The 22,355-nt window shown below is 47.9% G+C and overlaps 2 protein-coding genes and 2 non-coding genes across 4 annotated transcripts; 3 read left to right on the top strand and 1 right to left on the bottom strand.

The window, feature by feature from the left end:
* The first annotated feature begins 194 nt into the window (after window positions 1-194).
* On the top strand, window positions 195-5,624 carry RPS3 (ribosomal protein S3). Its single transcript, NM_001304928.1, is given in 7 exon segments — window positions 195-240; window positions 1,433-1,563; window positions 2,023-2,116; window positions 2,605-2,699; window positions 4,325-4,512; window positions 4,958-5,154; window positions 5,613-5,624. Coding segments are annotated over 6 exon segments (732 nt in total). The 5' UTR covers window positions 195-210; the 3' UTR covers window positions 5,152-5,154; window positions 5,613-5,624.
* LOC117803595 lies at window positions 1,131-1,278 on the top strand. The gene has a single exon (XR_004627539.1). It is a non-coding gene; the product is annotated as a small nucleolar RNA SNORD15 (small nucleolar RNA).
* LOC117803594 lies at window positions 4,710-4,854 on the top strand. The gene has a single exon (XR_004627538.1). It is a non-coding gene; the product is annotated as a small nucleolar RNA SNORD15 (small nucleolar RNA).
* A 9,504-nt stretch (window positions 5,625-15,128) lies between the features above and the next one.
* KLHL35 (kelch like family member 35) lies at window positions 15,129-22,279 on the bottom strand. The gene is given in 7 exon segments (XM_034666322.1): window positions 15,129-15,694; window positions 16,663-16,851; window positions 18,182-18,370; window positions 18,988-19,106; window positions 20,723-20,907; window positions 22,058-22,254; window positions 22,256-22,279. Coding segments are annotated over 7 exon segments (1,092 nt in total). The 3' UTR covers window positions 15,129-15,505.
* Window positions 22,280-22,355: the final 76 nt, after the last annotated feature.

The following is a 22,355-nucleotide window of genomic DNA, read 5'->3' as shown; positions in this document are numbered from 1 at the left end:
AGTTCTGACTGATCTGCTCCCTTTCCTGTTTCTGCCTATAGGTGTCTCCATTACCCTTCTTTTTTGCTTTAATGCCTTCCTAAAAACTACAACTCCCAGGAGTGCCTACAGGCGTCCACGTGGCGCAGTTCTTTGTCGTCGCTCGCGCCCTTTATACCTACTTCCGCCCACGAGCTACTTCCTTTCCTTTCCGGGGCGCGCGGCGGCAAGATGGCGGTGCAAATTTCCAAGAAGAGGAAGGTGAGACCCTGGGGCCCAGGTCCGGGGAAATCTGGCGGCGCGCGGGTTGGGGCTTGTGGAGATGTCGTCGCGAGACCTGCAGCTCCGTGCCGTGCCTCGGGAAGCGGCGTGGGCCGCGTGGCATTCCCGCGAGCCGCGGATGGGGGTGGATTGAACGCGGGGCCCGAGCCGGGCGAGCGCAGTTTGGCGGCGGAAAGGAGCGAGTGATTTCTGCCGCTTCTGCGCGAAGAGCAGAGATGAACACCGGGCGCTCCTCCTGCCCAGGACGAAGCGCTTGTGAGCATTTCTTGGTCAACAAATAGCTTTAGTAAACATGCGGTATTTTGAGAGGTTGAGCCATTTCCCCTCACGTTTCACGTTGTGACTTTGGGAAGGGGAGGTGGCAGCGTGTTCATGCCTTCTGCGTGTCAGGGTGCGGCCTTTTGACCCCAAAGACCTCGGTTTGGGAAGGCTGCTTACGATTTCTTGCTCCGTCTGTACCCCAAGGAAACTCGGGCTAATGGAGGAGCCATGGAAAGAGCGCTTGCTTCATCGAGATTTAACTTTGCGCTTTTCCTTGGGCGAGAACTGTGTAAAGTCAGTTTGCGTTAGAAACAGGCAACTAACTTGTCATTTTGTATGTACATGATACTGTGTTAATCCACATCCTTTCTCGAGTTAGGATTTACCAGTTTTGCAAGACAGATGTACTTTAAGGCAAGATAACATGGCTAGGAGCCTTCTGATGGTCCAAGTTGTGTCCACCAGTGAGACTACTTAAGTCAGCGTATTTTTCTTAGTTACAAGGGTAGCATCTCTGCTGTACTGAATCAGTGAGTTGTGGATGTGCCATTTTAAGAGCAGCTTTTTGTTTAGCGTGTGTACGTACACATAAACAAGTCTTGAAAACCCTTCAATGAAGAGAAGATGACGAGTCTGACTGGAGGTATTATCTTTGCCATGTGGCCCTTACTCCTTGCTGCGTTCTGTGGCGGTTTTAAGGGCCCCTGGGTTAAAGTGACTTCCAAAAGACGACCTAGAGGCATTTGTCTGAGAAGGGTTGCTACGTTAATATTGGAACAAGGGTAATAGAGTGATGTTCGGTTGTTTGTTCAAGGTGTTGAATTTTGATGAGATTTGGATTGGCAGAAGGACTAGGCAGGAAAATGACCCTGCGTCCATGTTCTGATTTTGTTTTTTCCCTTTTGGTTAGTTTGTCGCTGATGGCATCTTCAAAGCTGAACTGAACGAGTTCCTCACTCGGGAGCTTGCTGAAGATGGCTACTCCGGGGTTGAGGTCCGAGTTACACCAACCAGGACAGAAATCATTATCTTGGCCACCAGGTGAAAACTCATTTTCTTGGCTGTCACGTGTAATTGTATATGCTAGGATGGTGTATTCTGTAAACTTAAGGTAGGACAACCAGTGTATTGGCCTTCGCAAATGTAAATTTTTTTTTTTTGAAGATTTTTATTTATTTGAGAGCACAAGTTGGGGGAGGGGGTGGAGGGACTGAGAGAGGCGGACTCCCTGTCAGGAGCCCGATACTGGGATCTTTCCCAGAGCCCTGGGATCATGACCTGAGCCGAAGGCAGTCACTTAACCAACCAAGCCACCCAGGCGCCCTGCAAATGTAAATTTTCTTAACTGCGTTTTAGATCTGACTCTATCTGGTTCTTGTCATCCACAATTTATATAGTCTATGTTAGATGAATGAGATTTTACTATCACGTATATGTAAAATTTAAAGCCATGTTTGGAATTTTATGAGAGCTTTAAATTGTTCATTTGTATTTTCTCAGGACGCAGAATGTTCTTGGTGAGAAGGGCCGGCGGATCCGGGAATTGACTGCAGTGGTTCAGAAGAGGTTTGGTTTCCCTGAGGGCAGTGTAGAGGTGAGTGATTGTGGCTTATGCCGGAGATGACTGTGGGCCTGGAAGTGGTTATTTAGGATGGTACGTCTACAAACCCGTACTGTCACGAAGACCTCAGTTATGATCACTGAGTATTGCAGATGGATTGGTATTTTGTTGAAGTTAACTTTAATAAGCAGTGGAGTTCCTTTTATTATAGTCCTTTTCTGCTCATTTCTGGTGGGTAAGGGATTTTTTGCATTCAACTTGGGAATAGTAATGGTACGTGTGATGGATTGGCTACCGTATCAGTTGGTGTAGCTGTAGAAGGAGCCTGGGGGTGGGAGGACAATAAGGAAAGATTGAGACTACGTCACAAAGTGCAGGCTACATGGGGGTAGTAAAGTGTTTTAGTACTTGAGGGATGCCACAGTGATAACATGCTTGTATGATGAATGCAGTGATTTCTTTACTGAAAACAGTGGGGAAAGTTAACAGGTTTAAGGGTGTGCCCTGTTTCCTTCTTAAAGCTTTATGCCGAAAAGGTGGCCACAAGAGGTCTGTGTGCTATTGCCCAGGCAGAGTCTCTGCGTTACAAACTCCTAGGAGGCCTTGCTGTGCGGAGGTAAGTGTTTTGAGACTTTTAATAATTACGTTTTAAAGAGTGGTCCGCGCTGTAAAGGTAGTACTCTCCTTGGTGCTTTGGAAATAGAACAGAAACAACTCCAGGGAGGGGAGGTTACGATTCCTGTCGAAGTTACTCGGCTCCATTAGGTGTGGGGATTATAAAGAGATGAGACATAGTCCAGAGGGGAAGAGCTTATCTGTGAGCAGTATGTAGGTAGTGGTGTGAACAGGGGTGACTATAAAGGGCATGAGGTAGCTAGATTGGCTCTGGAGGTGGGCCTACTGATGAGATTTCAGTAGGAGTTCTTTGTGCAATTTCACTATTGTGAAGTAATTGGAATGCTTTACCTGGGTGTGTGAAATTTAGATGGTACTTCCTGCAGAGTCCTGGGAGGTTTTTCAGCAGGGGAAGGACATGAGAGCTGTGCTTTAGGAAGGTTGACCTGGTGGGGAGATGGGTGGCAGGAAAGGCTGTAGGTAGGGACATACAAGAAAGACTGCCTGTCTGCTTTGAATGCCAGCTACACTACTTAGAACCACGGTCCTCAAAAGCTTGGTTCCTGGGCCAGCATCACTGCCATCATCGAAGGACTTGTTAGAAATAAAAATTCTCAGTCTCCATCTACTAAAATGGAAAGTGGGGTTGTGGCCCAGCAACCTGGTCCAGGTGGTTTTTGATTTGGAAGTTCTGAGACCTGAGCCACTTACTGAACTTCTGGCCCTTGGATCTCCTATTTGTAAATGGGGTCATTTTATCCACCTCACCTTTTTGTGCTGATTAAATGATGTGAAGGAGCCTAGAATGGTGGGACCTGCTTTACCTTCCTTGTTGAAGGTGGCAGCTAGCTCTTAGTATGTCCTAGGGTATACAGTAATAAATGAGTTGGGGGGAGATGATTTTAAGGCTTACTGTCACTTTTTTAGGCCTAGAAATACCTTTTTCCGGCCCTCTAGTCAAGAGAGCTAGGAGCCTATGTTAGTAGAGTTCCTAATGAACATGAATTCTGGAGGTTGAGGAATATTCAGTAAACCATAGAGGGGCCATTTAGCGACTGGGGTACTTCTGGGTTCTTACTGATTGCTTACCTGATTGTGAAATGCTGCGGCTTAGTTAAACGTCTGACTTTTGGTTTCAGTTCAGGTTATGATCTAAGAACCATTAGGTTGAGACCCACATCCAGTCTGTGCTGAGTGTGGAGCCTGCTTAAGACCCCCCCCATTCGTGCATGCCGCCTTTCCCAAATAAAAAAATAAGTAAAAATAAGAGTATATTCTTGAGTCTATAATTACCTATTTAATTGGCCTGGTGTGAGGCCTTGACTTTACAGGTGTTTTTGTTTTATTTTAATCGTGAGGTGATTCTAATGTGCAACCAAGGTTGGGAAGCACTTGGTTAGAAGGAATGGGCATGTATTCCCTAAGGAATCATCTAAGACGAGGTGTGATGGGAATGAAGGAGAATTGCCAGGCTCTGGTCAAATTTATTCTCCATTAAAGGAACATTGAAGATAGTGCAGACTAGTGAGTCTTGTTTTTATTCTTTTTAACCTGGTGGTGTGGGTAGGCTTGAACAGTCTTGTTTTGGTGGTAACAGGTGGATATCTGTCTCTCGTTCTCCTGAAGGGCCTGCTATGGTGTGCTGCGGTTCATCATGGAGAGTGGGGCCAAAGGCTGTGAGGTCGTGGTGTCTGGGAAACTCCGAGGACAGAGGGCTAAATCCATGAAGTTTGTGGATGGCCTGATGATTCACAGTGGGGACCCTGTTAACTACTACGTCGACACTGCTGTGCGCCACGTGCTGCTCAGACAGGGTGAGCAGCAGGAGCGCTGGAGGCAAAGGGCCTCTAGCACAGATGCGGTTTTTCACGCACACCTCCGTGTTGGGAGTAGCGAAGCATGTTTATACTCCAGTTGGGGTTATTGGTGAGCTGTATTGCACTGTAAGAAGCAAAGTGCTGAGATCAGTCAGATCTGAGAGTTGGTCTGCTCTTGTCTCCACCTGTGTACCCTTCAGTGATGACACGATGACGAGTCAGAAAGGTCACATCCTGCTCTTGGTCCTTGTCAGTGCCACGTTCTGTGGTGCTGTGCATGGATTCCTTTTGTAAAAGTGTCCTGTTCATTGATTGATTAGAGGCATTTGTCTGAGAAGGGACCAGACCCAGGGGTGTTTGAGTAACCTGCTGTTGTCTTCTGCCCTGTCCTATCGTGGGACAGGTGCAGCCACAGCTAGATTCTAATTATGGCATCTTCTAGGTGTGCTGGGCATCAAAGTGAAGATTATGCTTCCCTGGGACCCAAGTGGTAAGATTGGCCCTAAGAAGCCCCTCCCGGATCATGTGAGCATTGTGGAACCCAAAGATGAGATACTGCCCACCACCCCCATCTCGGAACAGAAGGGTGGGAAGCCAGAGCCGCCTGCGATGCCACAGCCAGTACCCACAGCATAACAGGTGTGTCTCTAGGGGCTTCCTGGGGTGGAGTAGGACCCTTTTCCCTTGTCTTCCTACTGATAGTATATCCCATACTGTGGCGAGCACTTGATACATAAACATTGGACTATACTGCGTTACAACACAGATTGGAGCCAGGGGCTCATTTAACCAGGGATTTAGGAAGGGGTATTTGCCTTGGTCTCCTAAGAAGTTCCTATGTTTACTACTGTGTTTGAAACAAGATTTTTCTTTGTATTTGCTTAAAATCAAGGCACTCTTGTTAGCATTATGTTATCTGTTTTTCATCAGCCCCTTAGGCAGCTAAAACAGTAACAGCAAGCCTCTTCTATGCCCAGTACCTTTTGTTCCTAGGTGTTCTGTGTGTATGTATTCTTCATGCAAACCCTAAATGGGAAATGAAAGAATCCAGTATTTAGGTGAAGATTCTGTTCTTATTTTGCTTTATTTGGTTTCAGGGTCTCTTTGGCAGCTGGATCCGGAGGCTGGATTTTAATCTATAAAGACCTTTAATAAAATGTTCGAGAAAGACAACATGGCGTGAATAAGACTGTAATGTGCACTATTTGGTCTGAGAATTCTATTGCCCCAAGGGAACATTACTTGATTGATTTTTCAGGGCTGCCTGGCTCACTTTCCCTGCCTGCTTTCCCTGAAATCCTTGGTTTTAGCTGTGCTTGTGAGGCCAGAGCCAGAACAGGAGGACCAAAGAGAGCTAACCAGAGCAATATCCTATAAATCTGGTGAAAGCGAAGGCTGATTGCTAACAGCACAGCACCTTGATTAATTCACCTGCAGTTTGGGGTTGTAGGTTTAGAAGAGGGATATATATATATATTTAAGATGGTTTTCTTTTCCTGGTGCATAAGGAAATCTTTTTTTTTTTTTTTTAAGATTTTATTTATTTGTCAGAGCACATGCACAGGCAGAGGGAGAAGCAGTCTCCCTGCTGAGCAAGGAGCCTGACTCAGGACTCGATCCCAGGACGCTGGGATCATGACCTGAGCCGAAGGCAGATGCTTAATCCACTGAGCCACCCAGGAGCCCATAAGGAAATGTCAGGGCGCGTAGAAAATAAATTACAGTGTCCACTATATTTTGGGTCATTCTACGTTATATAGGTAGTTTTTACATAATTCTCCACTTCATCCTGAGCATCTCTGAAGCATGAAGGGAATTTGCTTGTTCCTCTGAAGAGCCTGAAACAGAAGTACATTTTCCTAAGCAGTGTGGAGCTGTTGGTCCTCTTAGCCATCTGCTCAGAAGAGTGTAAAGAGCATTTACATTGTCTACAGTTTGTCATACTGAAGTGTTTTCTGTTGATAGCTATAAGAAATTGGGTCATCCTCGTTTGTTCAGGTGGAACTAGTGCGGGACAAGGTGGCGTGAAAATCCTACGTGACGGATAGCGAACGAGTTCTGTTGGGAGCACAGTGCCAAATGTATCTCTGCCCCTCTCCTTCCAGGACCTTTGATGTTCATACTGTATCTAGAGTGTAACTTCTTACTGTTTTTGTCAGTGTTCATGGAACTGAGACCACGTCTCAGTAGAGACACTCCCCTTCAGAAGTCTGGCTTCTGGCACAGCTAATCTGTTAATGTACATTTGCTGTGTTTTAGGGAATGGGCTGTATATTGTAGTTATTGTATTATTAAGAACTAGAGCCTCAAGAAGAAGATGGAAATATTCCGTATTTCCCCATGCTTGCCCTCACCTTGAGGTGACAGTTTCTCAGGCTGATGAAAGTTTTCTAGGAAGGGCTGAAGGTGAGGTGGTTTGAGTAGACAAGCTGGTGTTGGGCGGCCTCAGTACTGCACATGTGTAAAGAGATTTGAGTGCCTTGAATAAATGATTTTGTGCCCACCCCCAAGTCTAATGCAATACAGGCAGCTATCATAAGGTTTTATTTATCCCTTCTGGGTAAAACGAACAGCATTTTGCGATTTTACTAAAAAGTGTTTGAGCTAGGCTTCTTAATTCTTGTACTGCTGGACTTCTGTAGTTCAGTTGCGAGGGGATTTTCTGTTGTGAAAGTAGTTCAGCTAGTATGAGCTGGGTACTTACTGGGTGCTGGAAACCGGTTAAGGCGGTCGTGGTCATGTAGGACCTCAGCGGCTGGTACTAGCACAGCCAGTCACAGGTCCTTGTGTATCACATTATGTGATTGTTTAAATTCCTTACTTTCAATCTGCTTAAAACTGGAAGTTGGTGTGTTGGATTCAGAAGTGCTGTTAATGTCCCACCAGGGGGTGCTGTAGCAGGACATAGGCCCAAGGTAGTAGCTTGGGGAAGGAAAGTAAAACTCATTGAATTGTGTACCCCTGTGGAAAACTATGCAAATCAGTGTGCACGGGTAAAGTTTGAATTAACAGCATGAGCGCCCCTAGATAGCCATTATTCGGGTAAAGAAAGGGAGAGGCTTTGGGGTATTTTTTTAGCCATTTCAAAAAACCATACGAAATGCAGAGCTTAGGTAAGCACTAACCACAGCCCATGAAGAAATGCACGTTACCTTAAAGGATGTTACCACCACCCCTGAACTTGCAGTAAGTTCTTCCACTGCCTCCTTTGTGTCAGTCCCTTTAGAGTTCCTGGTGTGAATATCTGACTGGTTAGTCCTGTGTCCAATCCAGCTGCCTGAGCTGGGGAGAAAGATAGGTAGCCCCTTGGTTTCCATATAGAGGTGGGGCCCAGATTTGCTCTCCCCTCGGTAGGCAAGGTGTTGATGCTGAGCAGCTGAAACTTGTGGAATGGCCCTTGGAACCCACTGGTGGGAATCTGGCTGATGGCAACATGGAAGCAAATGACATCCTTTCGTGGACTTCTCACCAAAAGGTTACCGTCAAGCTCTGAAGAGTTAAGTTCTAGTCATTAGGAGTCCCGGCACCAGGACAGGGGCTTCAAGCAGGAGCTTGATTAGCTTGTCCGTCAGGCAAGGACAGAATAGCTGGTGGGATGTAAAAACTTGGAAATAGGCCCAGGGGGCAAGCAAGGGTCCAGGACCAGTGGATAGCACTGTTAATATGGAGAACCAGGAGAAGTACAGAAGCTGGTGGCATCAGAGGACAATGGGTAGAGGGTGTCTTGGGGGTCTGGGGATCTGCCTCCAGACAGAATCTTCCTCTGGAGCCTACAGCAGGGTGATGTGTGGGGTCTGCTCCTCACCTCCAATCAGCCAGCCCTCTAGCTGGGAAATCAGGCAAAGGCTATGGAAATGTTCAAGCCTGGTGGAGTGGAGGATACCTTTCTCTGCAGTGTTTCAAAAAGATTTGAAAGGTGGGGAGAAACTAAGCTTTGCAGTCAGACCTGGGTTCAAATGTGAGAGCAGCACTGATCTGCCGAGGGTGAATCTTCCCGATCCTCAGCATCTCACGGGGCTGTTGGGAGTTAAAGAAGACCTAACTATCAGTACCTGTCTGTAGTGTTTATCATCTAGCGTATTATCTCTGGAGACAACAGCTAAGAGCCCAGGCCTTCCAGCCAGACTCTTGAGTTCAAAATCAGGTTCACAGTCTCATAGCAGAATGAGCATGGGGACATCAGTTAACATCTCTGAGCCTCTCTCATCTGCCTGTGATTTCATAGCACAGTGCCTGACCCATAGGAAGTCCTCAGTCAATGTTAGATGATGTTACTAGTGAGTACTTAAGCATATCCTCTTGGGAATCAATGGCTTAACTTCATGGTATTGGATTCTCCCCATCCTAACTAAGGGCTCTGACCGTAGAAACCGTGGTTTATGGGGCGCCTGGGTGGCACAGCGGTTAAGCGTCTGCCTTCGGCTCAGGGCGTGATCCCAGAGTTATGGGATCGAGCCCCCACATTGGGCTCCTCCGCTATGAGCCTGCTTCTTCCTCTCCCACTCCCCCTGCTTGTGTTCCCTCTCTCGCTGGCTGTCTCTATCTCTGTCAAATAAATAAAATCTTTAAAAAAAAAAAAAAGCAACAATGCGTTTAAAAAAAAAAAGAAACTCTGGTTTCTGCTTGTATTGTGAAGTGGGCATCGCTGGTCAGGTCTCACTACCCCATNCAATGCGTTTAAAAAAAAAAAGAAACTCTGGTTTCTGCTTGTATTGTGAAGTGGGCATCGCTGGTCAGGTCTCACTACCCCATTTTACAGGTGGTGAATTTGGCCTTTTACCATGCCATGTTCCACCTGTGAATGTTCCTGAGCTCTGGTGTTGCTTTGTATCAATGTAGCTGCTACGTGTTAGGGCTTGCCAACACCAGGGCGGGAAAGCATTCAAGTATCTTTGAGAGTCAACATTTTCAACCTCAAAAGATAGGTTTTCTTACTACTTTTTTCTTCCTCAGGAACATGAGACTTTGATGTTACTTTATCTATGAAACAAACCATTTCCCTATTTGTTATTGATCGAAACTACATTTATAACTTGATAAGCAACGTGTTCTTGGTGAGAAATAATTGTTACCTCCCTGAGCTTGCTGTAAACATTTCATTAATCTTCTGAACATCCCTGTAATGGGCCAGTTGCATTACTAGCTTCATTTTATATCAACTTTAACCCACATCATACATCTTAGGGGAATGTGTGATTTCTCTTAGGCTTTGGAAAATATTTAGACTATGTCAAGATCCCTACTTCGGGTTTGAGAACAAATATGGAGCCCTAGATTGGGAACAACTTACTTGATTCTAAACCCTCATTTTTACAAATAAGAGTCCCCGTGGCTCTGAAATTCACATGAGACCATGCCTCTGCTGCTCAGTCCAGTGTTGTACTAGCAGCTTGGCCAGCCAGGTGCAGCTGGGCCTTTGTCCACTGATGGGGGAGGGCTGCTGTGATGGGTTCATCCCACCCTCCACCTTTACTGGCTCGCCAAGGACTGCCCCCATGACCAGCCTGCTCCCACCAGTCCTTTGGTGAGCCGGAGGAGCTGGACCCTTTGAATCCCAAATTGCTGAGAGAGGATAGGGCTCCCCTGGCCTTTAAGAATATTTTTTGCTCTTTAGAGGGAGGAGAGGGAGAACAGACCCAGCAATAAGGCCGCTTTCCCTTCAGGGATGGGAGACCAGAGGTGATGGATCTTTGCTCACTGGTTTTCCCTCAATACAACAGGAAAAATAGCTGTCGCTATTTACCATCTGAGTCTAATAGACACCCTACCTTTTATATTTTAAGTCACTTTACAGATAATTTACAGAAGTAAGAAGGGAAAGTGGAAAACCATTTTATAAATTTTACAAGTATTCAGATAAGTATTTAAAAATACTAAAATTTTGGGACACCTGGGTTGCTCAGTTAAGCGACTGCCTTCGGCTCTGGTCATGATCCCAGGGTCCTGGGATTGAGTCCTACATGGGTTCCCTGCTCGGCAGGGAGCCTCCTTCTCCCTCTCCTGCTCCCCCGGCTTGTGTGCTCTCTCTGTGTCAAGTAAATAAATAAAATCTTAAAAAAAAAAAATACAATTTTAGCAAGCAGTAACATCATTCTGAATATACAAAAAAACACTAAATGGGTGGGTTTTATGAGATACGAATTACATCTCAATAAAACTGCCATTCATATGTTCATGCAAATAGATACTTGTAAATGTATGTGTATATACGTACATATGTATGTGAATTAAAACAGCAAACAATTTCATATTTTCCTTGCCTGGAAGACCTATATACCCAAAAAGAGCACCGTCCCTTGAATGCAATTAAATCACTATGTGTGAAGCTGGAATGTATTGATCTTATAACTACTGGTCCCAGGTTTCAAATATATCTCTAGTAGGTTCTAGCTTTTTCCTTCTGGGATTTTGGTTTTGGTTTTGTTTAATTTTGCACTTGCATTGTCAACATGGAATACTTGAAAAATTTTTGATGGCTCATAATGTTGAAGAGAAGACAGTCATTTTCTCTGTTCCATAATTAACATTTTTGCTTTTGGGTTTATAAAGATCAATTTGAATGACAAATCTAATGAATTTTTAAAATCTCTACAGCATCTGTTTCCCTGCGGTCACCCTAGTACACAGCTGCCTCAGCATGTCTCCACTTATGAACTGTAACAAACTATATCAAATAAATTTGGGGGCATGGGCATCATAAAAGATGAATACTGTACAAAACAGGATAGTACAGGTCTTTGTCAGAAAATATTGTGCGATGAAATCCTTCCTGTTGAATGACTTAAAATGCTGTATTTCCTTTCTGTTTTTAGAAATACGTTGTTCACTTACCAATTCTTGAGTTTAAGAAAATTCATGTAGGAAAGATTTTGATTATATGAACAATTTCCCCATCCTCAGAGACTAAGAGTGCTCCCTTGTGTCTCTGCATTCATTTTCTGATTTGTCTGTATTAAGTGTGAAAGATCCTCTGTCCGTTTTCTTCTCTTTTGTCATTATGGGTGGAAAATGAAAAATCTTGAATTCTCAGCCAACGTCTCTGGACTTGTACCTTCTTGAAAGATGATCTATAGTACTTTAGGGAATACAGTATGGAAACTGAAGGATGATGTAATAGTGATGGTATATTCACTAGTCCATCTTCTGGGCAATACCATCCTCCATTTTGTCATTGTAGTCTTGTTTGGGAATAACTGTTGAGTAACATGAAATAATTTTTAGGATGAATGAAATAGCAAAATTTTTAAAGACAGGAAAAATAAATTCATCATGATCACATAATATACTTTAGATTTATAAAAGAACCTGATGAATCCATATGGGGATTGTAAGATAGAATGAGTTTTATGTCTTTTTTGAAAGGTAAGTAAATTCCTCACTGTTTTTTAGAAGCCCACTAAGAATAACAGTGATAAAATATCAATCCTTACAAACAGAACTTCTCAAAAAAGAAACTAAAAACTAAATTTGGGTCCCATGGCTTCTGATGGCATATGAAGAGTTAATTGTTCTCAGCTGGGGAGAGTATGGCACATCCACGTGGCTAAGGAGTCATATACTCAGAACTTGTGGTCTGGTTTCCTATTGGATAGTGACAGTCCCTCCCATTCAGCAGGCAGCCTAGGTGGGGTGAAGGAGCCGTGGGCTAGGAGCCAGGGAGGCCCTCCATATTTGGTTTTGGGTCAAACCCACAGTCCTAGGAAATGAGGACACATGGATGTGTAACCTTTTGCTTTGTATCGTGTTGTGTGAGCCTCACTCACCGGGGAGATGAACCATGTCTCCCCCTCATCCAACTGGAAGCCCCTAAGGGCAGGGACCAAATCCCAAGAGGCTGGGATTTCCCACGGTGGAAATGATGTACGGTAGTTCCCCCCACCCCCTTATCCGTGGTTTCACTTTCTGTGATTTCAGTTACCTGAGATCAGCCGCATTCTGGAAGCAGACGATCCTCCTGACTTCGGTCAGTAGTAGCCTCATGCTGCATCGTGACGGCTGTGTCGTTCACTCGTGTCATCTCATCCTGTAGGCATTTTATCTCACATCATCACAGGAAGAAGGATAAGTATAGCACAAAGGTATTTTGAGGGAGCCCACATTCACATAACCTTTATTATAGCATATTACAATTTTTATATGTTAATTATTAGTTACTTTAAATCTATTATTACTGTGCCTAATTTACACATTAAACTTTATCCTAGTTGTGTATGTATATGTAGGAAAAACAGCGTGTGTGCAGGGTTTGCTACCGTCTGTGGTTTCAGGCATCCACTGGGGGTCTTGGGATGTATCCCCCACAGATACGGGAGGACAACTGTCTTTTCTACTTCTAAATAATTCAGGTGCCGCCCTCAACACTGTTGTCTCAGATTAGCTCTCTCAGATTCGCAGAGCCTGGGTGAGGCTGCATGGAGACAGCTGGCTTTGGAGGTGGCTGGACCCAGGGTAGAATCCTGGCTCTGTCGCCACTCACCAGACCAGTGACATTAGTAGACAAATCACTTCACAGCCCTGAGTCTCTATTTCCTTATTGGTAAGTGGGGCAGTAGTACCTACCTCCTAGGTATAAAGTAGAAATCCAGGAAGCTTCGATACAGCGTACCGGGGTGGGAGCGGGGTGGGCTCTTTTTCTGGGCACTGGGGGATAGAGAAATAAAGCTAACACCTTTCCTTCCTCGGGAGGCATTCTATGGGTATGTCAGGGAAGACATGTCACGTGTAAGGCCTGGCCACATGCCTGGTGGTAAAAGAGGGGCAGATAAGGAAGGGCATAAGGAGAGAGGGGTCAGCTCTGAAGTAGAGGCTGTCGGATCTGCCCAGGCAAAAAGCAGGAAAGCGCACTGGCACTTGGATGGGAGAGCACAAATGGTCATTGTTGGGGAAATGGGGTGGTCTGCTTGGCACACAGGAAGTGCCCAGCCCGGGTGAGGTACCCATGTTCTCAAGATCTTACCCTGAATTTGCCCCTTTACCACTCAGGCTTTGGCTTGGGTGGTCAAACAGTACAGCACCTTTTTTGCTTTGTCCTGGGTGTTATCTGTGGGGTGGGGACAGGCAGGCTCTGAGGGGCTGGGCATCCTCACCACTCCCCTCCCCTCCTGCCATTATCAGCTGTGTCCAGATGGTCACAGGCTTCCTAATCTGAGATAATCAGAGGGTAGCAGCTCAGCTGGGACCCAGGCCTTTGTGCTGGGCTGTGATGGGCCAGCCCCAGCTGGAGAGACCCCACAGATAGGACCCCGGGGGTTTGGAAGACAGGGAGGGGCATGGGGCTGGCCCGGTGCCGGAGGGGATGCGAGGAGCAGATGATAGCTCTTCAAAAGGCAATCTGAGTGCACATGATGGGGGGCCCCAGATGGGACCTGGCCAGCTCCTCTGGGCCTCAGAAACACAGGCATAGGACCTGAACCCACTGGGTCTCTGCCTCACAGAATATGTGACATCTTTTGTCCCCTCTTTCCTCTGAGCTCATCCTTCCCCCTCTAGCAGTTTTCTGTTGCTGCCTGTAGAGCCTCAGGCCACCCGGGTGCTTATGATGGCATGAGGGGCTCAGGCCCGCTGGCAGTGTGGGGGATCTCACAGGTCCAGGTGCAGAGCTGGGCTGGCTGGGTTCTCAGGCCTGGGGCTCCGGTGCCTGCTACCCTGGGCCTGCAGTTTGCTGCGAGCCTTGGCCTCAGGGCCGCTCAGCATCCCACAACTGTTTTCGGTTTTGTTTCTAGTTCTTTGATGAGGCGGAGAGCCCTACCTTGGCCCTGGCTTCTAGCAGTGAGGCTGGTTTGTAATCCCCTTTTTTTAAAGCTTTATCCTAGAGTCTGAACCCCAGAGCTGGAGCTTCACCCTTTCTCATGGTTTTATAATTCCACTGTTTCTGGTCCTTGGACATGTTTGCTTACTTGTAAGCCCAAGCCTCTATCTTTTTAATTGTTTGGCTTTTAATTTTATCTGTTATTGCTAAGTGTTTGAATTGGAGAGGATGGTTTAGAAAGAGAAACATCCTGACCAGAAGTGCTTCATAGATTCTGAAGCTTCACGAAATCTCATGAGTCATGGACTCTGCCAGTTACTAAGTATGTGATCTTGGGCAAGTCTCCTGGTCTTTTAAGGCAGTTCCTTTTCTTTTTTTTTTCTTTTTTTTTTTTTTTAAAGATTTTATTTATTTATTTGACAGAGATAGAGACAGCCAGTGAGAGAGGGAACACAAGCAGGGGGAGTGGGAGAGGAAGAAGCAGGCTCACAGCAGAGGATGGGCAGTTCCTTTTCTGTAAGATACAAATCTTAATAACTAGCTTATTAAAAGTTAAAAAAAATGCAGTAACCTCAAATTTAAGGACAGTGATTACTTCTGGGAGGAATGTGGGAAGGAGTGGGTTTGGAAATGGAGGTACCTACAAAGGCATTTGTAACAATCTATTTTTTTTTTTAAAGATTTTATTTATTTATTCGACAGAGATAGAGACAGCCAGCGAGAGAGGGAACACAAGCAGGGGGAGTGGGAGAGGAAGAAGCAGGCTCACAGCAGAGGCCTGATGTGGGGCTCGATCCCATAACTCTGGGATCACGCCCTGAGCCGAAGGCAGACGCTTAACTGCTGTGCCACCCAGGCGCCCCAACAATCTATTTCTTAAGCTAGATGGTGGAAACAGATTTTATTGTAATTCTTAAACTGTACAAAAATATATACTTTTTATGCATGAAATATTTCAGAATTTTTAAAACATATCCACACTGCCATTTTGAAGGTAAACAAGGTAACATATGAAGGAGCTTTGTAAAGAGTCAAAGCAGGGAGCAGATACTGGGCATTACTTCTCCAGACAAAGGAGGCTTGAGCTGGAACACAGACCCAATCTTAAAGGAGGTTTTATTTCTACAAGAAAGGGGGGCAATAAATTAAGGGGCTATTTACATGGAGGTACCATGAGGGGAGCCGTGGTGAGCCTGAAACCCTCCTTTCTCTGCTTCCTGGCTCAGGCTATTCAAGTCTGAGTTACCTGCCCAGGCTCTGAATAATGGTGATGCAGCCATGGGAGCTGGTGCAGCGCTGTAGGGACGGCTGGGCCTCCACCTGCCCATTGTTGGGGTCAAAGGTGAAGACCTTGTCGGTGCTCTCCCCGAGATCATCCCGCCCACCAAGGATGTGGATCTTCCCGTCACACACAGTCACGCCACAGCTCTCCTGGGGAGACAAACAGAGAGATAATAAGCTATGGGGTCCAGTGTGGGGCTCCCTCTGTCCCTAGCTGGCCAGGCCAGACACTGAAACCTTGACCCACAGAATATGAGTAGGCAGTCTGGCAAGGCAGGCAGAAAGGCAAGAACTGGGTGGATTTGAGTTCAAGCTCTGGTGGAGCCTGAGCTTACTAAATGGCCTTAGACAAGTCACTTAAGCTCTCTGGGCCTCAGTTTCCTCCCCTGCAAAGTAAGAATAATAGTGCCTTCTTCATAAGGTTGCCTAACAGTTAATGGGGGTAAGCATGTAAAGCATTTTACATAGTGCCAGGAAGACAGTAAGCACTCCAGGAACAGTGACAACAATCACCGCCACCACCACCACTGCCACTGCCCTAAGACTCAGAGATGCCAAAAATCTCAAGCTCTTAGAATCACTGAAGGTCAGAACTGGCCGGCACCACCAATCCAATCACACCCTTATGTATCTCTTTGGAGTTTCAGGGAAGGGGACAAGAGGGGGGAGGCTAGGAATGCAGGGGCCAGAGCCTCCTGGGCCTCGACCTCCCTGCTCTGATATTACTAGAGCAGGGGAACTTACCATGTCCCTTCTCTACCCTGACCTCCCCACAACAGGCTGCCAGCTGGTGGCCTTCAGGACAAGAGACTGCAGGGTCATTTAGACCAAGACCTTCATCCAAAGCTAACGCACTTGGAACTGGGGTTCCATGCTCTGCCTTAACACGGCTTAACTGGCGGCCTTGGGCGAGGCTTCAGTCTCCCTCAGGCTGGTCTCTTCATCTGCGGAACACAAGGCTGATTCTCTGAATGAGGACAAAGCTAGGGAACTGTGTGTAACTGCCTAGCATGGAGCCAGAGACACACTCACAACCTGAGTTTCACGTCCTTAGACGTGGGACTTTGTGCTCCCGAAATGGAACCAGTACCAAGGCTGTGCCGGGAGCCTCTACTTACCACGGGGCTGGGGAGGACAGCTGCCTCCCCCCAGACATCTGTGCCAGGGTCATAGGTGAATATTTTGTTCATGAGGCCCCCCACCACATAGATGCTGCCCTCAAGGGAGACAGCCTCGAGACACCGCTGTGAGAAAGGTGCTGGTGATCGCAGGCTCCACCGGTCCTCCTTGGGGTCAAAGCACTGCACCTGAGGGGCAGGAGGAGGGGCTGTGGTGAAGCCTCAGCCCCCAACCGCCCTGCTGCCCACATCCTCCCGCCTCCCCAGCAGGGGGATTCATTCAACACATTTACTTGTGTCTACCAGACTTGAGCTAGCATGGGGGATGGAGCAGAGAACCTACCATCCCTGCCCTCAAGTGTGCTCAGTCTGGTTCCACCTTCTGGCCCCAGCCCTGGACTTCCTTTGTCCAAAGCCGCCTCATCTTTCAAGCAAGGTCTGCACCCCAGGAGGCGGAAGTACCATCTGCACTCGTGCTGTAGAGGGTCCTCGGAGAGAGCAGGCGCTCCGTAGAGACGCATTTCTTATTGCATACATTGTCAACCCTTTTCCCTCCCCCTAGTGCTCTGAGCTCATGACAGGATTCCAGCTGGGGTGTCTTGCAGCTGGAATCCCTACAGTTGTCCACAGGCTTCCCGGGCCCACTGGTGTTCACACCTTCGAGTTTCTGAGGGCTTATACTACCCTCACGTTCACCTTTATTCTGTTTGCTGTTGTTTCCCTGGAGACTCCTGGAATGGCCTATCATGAATCAGTGACGCCCCAGAGGGCAGTCCCCCAGCCAGCCTCAGAAAGGGGTAGGTGTGTGTGTGGCAGGGGGGTGCGGAATAAGGAAGGGTGAGGGATCCCAGTTTAAAGATTCAGATCCCAGGACCACAGACTTGTGAGGCCATCAGGGGAGGGAGGAAGCTGCTATCAAGAAGACTGATTTTTATTCACAGAAAGCCCAAATGTCCAGCAACAGAAAATTTGGTTGATAGACTATGGTTCATCCACCCCAAAGACTATTACACATTGAAATGATGGCTGTGAAGAGTTTCTAAATACGTGGAAAATGCTTACATTTAAATGAGAATAAAAAGCAGTTTGCAAAATTTTACTAACAGTAACACAAAACTAAAACACAAAAGCAGATTCAGAAGAGGCCTGCAAGGCAACGCACCAAAATGTTAAGAGTAGTTATTCTTTGGTGGTGGGATCATGGGTGATTTTTTTTCTATTTCTCTGTGTTTTCTAAATTTTCAATAGTGTGTGGGTTTGTTTTGCATGAAGGAAAAACATTTTACTTGATCCCACCCTTGCCTTAACTTCATTTTTTAGATCTATGAAACCCATATGGCACCAGCTCAAATATTTGGGTCCGGACCCGCTGTGTGGCCTAGGGGTCATCTCTCTGACCTCACTTCCTTGCTGAAACAAGGGGGTCACTCCTCAGGGCTGATGAGCGGAAAGCGGACGAGGATGTTAAAGTGCCAGCTCTGCGCCCGGCACACAGCAGGCCTCCAGCGCCCTGTCCCACCTTGTTTGTGCTGACGCCGTCCTGCCCAGCGCCCCCGATCACGTAGATGCTGCCCGCGCAGGACACCACTGCAGCGGAGCTCACGGCTTCGGGGAGGGGTGCCGCCGCCGCCCAGGTGTTGGAGAAGGGGTCGTAGCGTTCTACACTGCGCAGGCGCCGAAGGCCGTCGAAGCCACCCACCGCGAACAGCTGCGGATGAGGACAAGCACGGGTGGGGTGCCGAGGGAGCCTCCGCGGGGACTCGAGGCCTTCTCTGCGTCTCAGCCCCACCGCCTCCGCTACGTGCGGAGAAACCCAGACACACAGGAGGTACATCCCAGCACCGCCAGCGCCCGGGCGGCCTCCCTCAGCGGGTTTTCTCTATTAACGGGGGATAATGATACGCATCTCTGGGGTGGGTATTAGACCTGTCAACGATCTGGCACCAAGCTGATGCTCACCAATAGCTAGTAATTTATCGAGAGTTTCTCACCTTACTTACGTGATCCCAAGAAGCACTCTTCTTTTCTGAATTCGGGACGTAGCTTCCAAAGAGAGATTTTTTTTTTAAGTGGCAGGGTCAAAGTTTACACCTAGTCTGTTTGGTCCCAGAGCCCACACTTTTGACCCCTGACCACTAGACTGTACTATTACTATTACCATAATTAGTATTATTATTAGCATTATCATGTAACTTTGGGCAAGTATCTTTCCTTTTTGGTGCTTAAGATCCCATCTTTCAGAGAGACTGTGTTTTGGACCTTCCCCCAGGAAGTCCATTGATCTGTACCTTGAGCCACAGGACAGCATCTGCTGTGTGTCCCTACCTGCCCCTGCATGACTGCCATCTTGTGCCTCCACCTGCCCTTGAGCAGCGAGGCCACCTTGATCCAGGTGTGCAGAGGGGTACTAAACATCCACACATCACGGCTGTTGATGTGGCCTCCTAGGGAAAGAGAAGCAGCTGTTGACTCCAGGCCTTCTTGGGGTCAACAGCACCCCTAAAGACCTAGATACAAGGGTCCCCAGATCCAAGGAAGAGTTAAGGGTAGACCATGTGCTTTGAACAAATGGTGGGAAGGTGTGAGTTAGGACAAGGGGCAGGGAGTTTTGAGGGGAGAGGCCTGAGAGATTTAGGGAGGAGCTGATCTTCACTGGGTGCCTTATGGTGTTATGCCAGGCTCTGTACTCTGGGAAGCAAAGAGGGGGTCACTTAGAATTCAGCTGGAGATTAGAGTGCAAAGTGTGCCCAAGACAAGCACCAGGAATGTGTGGGGGACAGAGGCGAAGCAGGGTCACCTGCACTGGGATGGGCAAAGGTAGAGAGTGACTCAGTAACCTGCCTCGTTTAGGGTTATGATTTCATGTCTGTTCTCGTCCCTCCAGGAAGTGTTAGGATTACTGTACACGTTTACAGACAGGAAATTCAGATGTGGCTCAGAGACCAGGAAGGCCCTGCTGAAGGCTCCATGGCCTTTTACTCTAGATCAATGACCAGAACTAGAACTTCTAGTCTCCCAGGCTGAGCACTGGTATGCCCAGTGAGGCTAGGCCCTGGAATGCAGACTGTGGACTCTTCTTCCCCATTCCTTCTGGGATTACTGACCAGGGACTTACCTCTCAGGAGCAGCCTTCCCAGGGACAACCATGACAGCATCCCTCAGCCTGAGCCCATGACTCAAGCCCCAGATCTGTTTTGTAGCCCTTGACTCTGTGTATTCCCACCAGCACCCGGCAGAGGCCCTACGTGTTGTTCACAGGCCATCAGTAGCCTTGGATAAGTTGTCCAGTAATAAAGTGTGGCCTGGATCTTCCCTGAGGCCTTTCTGGCTCATTCTTCTGCTCTCTATCCTTCCCAGACACCCATAGCTCCCTACAACAAGTGCAGTCTACCTAGGCCTGGAGTCAAAGCCTCCCTGATCTGACTTGACTCCCTTTCCTGCCTCATCTACAATACCTCCCCTCCTCTCCCAGGTGCACTCAACCCACCCTTTAGAGGCCCGGGTACCTGGGATTCCTTTCTGCACATTCCTGTCTTCATGCCTTTGCCTGTGCTGTTCCCTCCAGATTTTCAAGGTCCAGCTGAAAAGTCTGGTGGTAAAGTGAAGTCTGTCTCCCCTTCTCCAGGGGAGCAGGAACTGTTTTATTCGCTATCTAGGGCCTGGACCTCAGGGAGGGCACAATCCATTGGTATCAAATCGATCTGTGTCTCCCCTAGCTTTACCATTTTTGAGATAATGGTAAAATTCTTAACCTCCCCATAAAATAGGGTTGTAGGGAAAATTGAGTAACTAATTTAAGCTGTGTACCATAATGTTCTGCACATAGTTGGCTAAATAAAGAGAAGTGATTAATAGTAATACGAATTGAAGTGGACATTGCTGAATGAAGGTCAGAGTCATACCAGTGACTGGCCCTGCAGGACGACATACCACTTCAGCCAACAGCTGTAGGTTATCAGGGGAAATCCCACCCCCACCTCGAGGTTGGGGAGAAAAGAGAGGGGTGAGAAGGAGGCAAAGAGCCAATCCTGTGGGGCTCCCGCTGCAGCCCTGCCCTCACCAGAGACATAGACGTCATTGCGGAGAGCACAGGCAGCGAACTCTGAGCGCGTGTAGCCTGGGAGGCTGGGCAGTGGGGTCCAGCGCCGGCTCTCTGGATGGTAGGCGTCGGTGAAGGGCAGCTTCAGGAGCCCCTTGCGGTCGCAACCACCGATGACCACGATCACTTCAGCTAGGTCCATGAATCTGGCGTGGGGATAAGCCCAATGCCTGTTGAGCCACACCCAAGTTCTGGCCCTCTCTCATCCTTTTGTTGACCACACTGTACCATCCTGCTGCCCTTCCATGCCCTTATGCCCTTTTGTACTCCCTGCCTCCCAGTCCCATGCTGGACTCTGCCACCTCCAACCTCCTTTCCTAGTATCGATGGGAAGAGAGTCACCAATCCTTACCCCAGTCTACTGACATCTAAATCACAGGGAAAGGATCTTTACCGAGCCCTTCGTTTAATTCTTATGATAGTTCTATTAGGCAGGGGTTACTATTCCTTTTGCAGAGGAGGAAACAGAGGCTCACAGACTTTGTCTTGCTGTAAGTCATGGAGCCAATAAGTGAGACAGCTGGAATTCAAGCCCAGGTTGGCTGCCACTAACCCATTCTCTTTACCCTTTTCTGTCCTTCATCCCCGACTGCTAATTCTGCTGCCTACCCCCTACTATAACCATCTCCTAAACCCATTCCCTAATTAGTAATTCCATTGGACCAGGATACACACTCTTTCAGTAAAACATTCTCCCCTCCCACTAACCAACCCCTCAGGCTTCTGACCCCACCAGAATTTCAAACCAAGCCACCGGCTTCCTATCTAATTTCTTTGACAAATATTGAGCATCTCCTTCATACCAGGCCCTGAGCTTGGTTTTGGAGACACAGTGTGGTAAGATGGAGGCGTCCTGTCTTCTATCCCTGGGAGGGGGACAGACCGTCTTGGACTACTCCACCCAAAGTCTCCTGGTCTGGGGTTCCAGGGGTGGCAGAGTAAGCCTCTTGCATTTTTTTCCAGGCCCTACTTTTATCCCTTACCAGACTGAGCTCTTGGAGGGTAAAGGGTATTTCCAATTACTTCCAAGTCCCAGACACCCGGCACAAGATCTGCACAGAAGCAGCACTCAGAATTATGGATGGATGGGCAAGAGGAAGGATGTGTGCTAGGTGTGAGACCCCTGCTTCTCCGCCACTGGACTGTGAATTCTTCAAGGGCAGAATTCCCAATACCAAGCCCGTGAAGTATGTGCTGAATGAATGAGCAAATCTCATTCCAGAGGCTCGATTAAGTGAATGAAAGGACACCGCAGGTATGAGTGGTTGCAGAAGGCAAGGGGGCAGGGGGCCGTACCTCCGCGGCTGGGCCCGCAGCGCGCCAGCCTCGCGGCCCAGGATGAAGCAGGCGCGGGCCTCGAGCAGCAGCGGGCGGCACTCGCGGCTGGCCTGCAGCAGCTCGTCGGCCTCCACCTTCTCCAGGAAGTAAGCGGGCGCCAGCAGGGGCAGGCGCACGTGCTCCAGCAGGCGTCGCAGCTGCCCGCGGCGGGCCGGCCGCGTCGTGGCGCACCCAGCGCATGGCCGCCTCGAACACGGCCTCCTCGCGCGCCACGCCCAGCGCCGGGTCGGCCAGCAGCGCCGCCACCTCGCTGGCG

This window comes from Ailuropoda melanoleuca, chromosome 8 (assembly GCF_002007445.2).
Source record: "Ailuropoda melanoleuca isolate Jingjing chromosome 8, ASM200744v2, whole genome shotgun sequence".
Taxonomy (NCBI): domain Eukaryota; kingdom Metazoa; phylum Chordata; class Mammalia; order Carnivora; family Ursidae; genus Ailuropoda; species Ailuropoda melanoleuca.
This window is presented reverse-complemented; position numbering and strand designations above follow the sequence as displayed.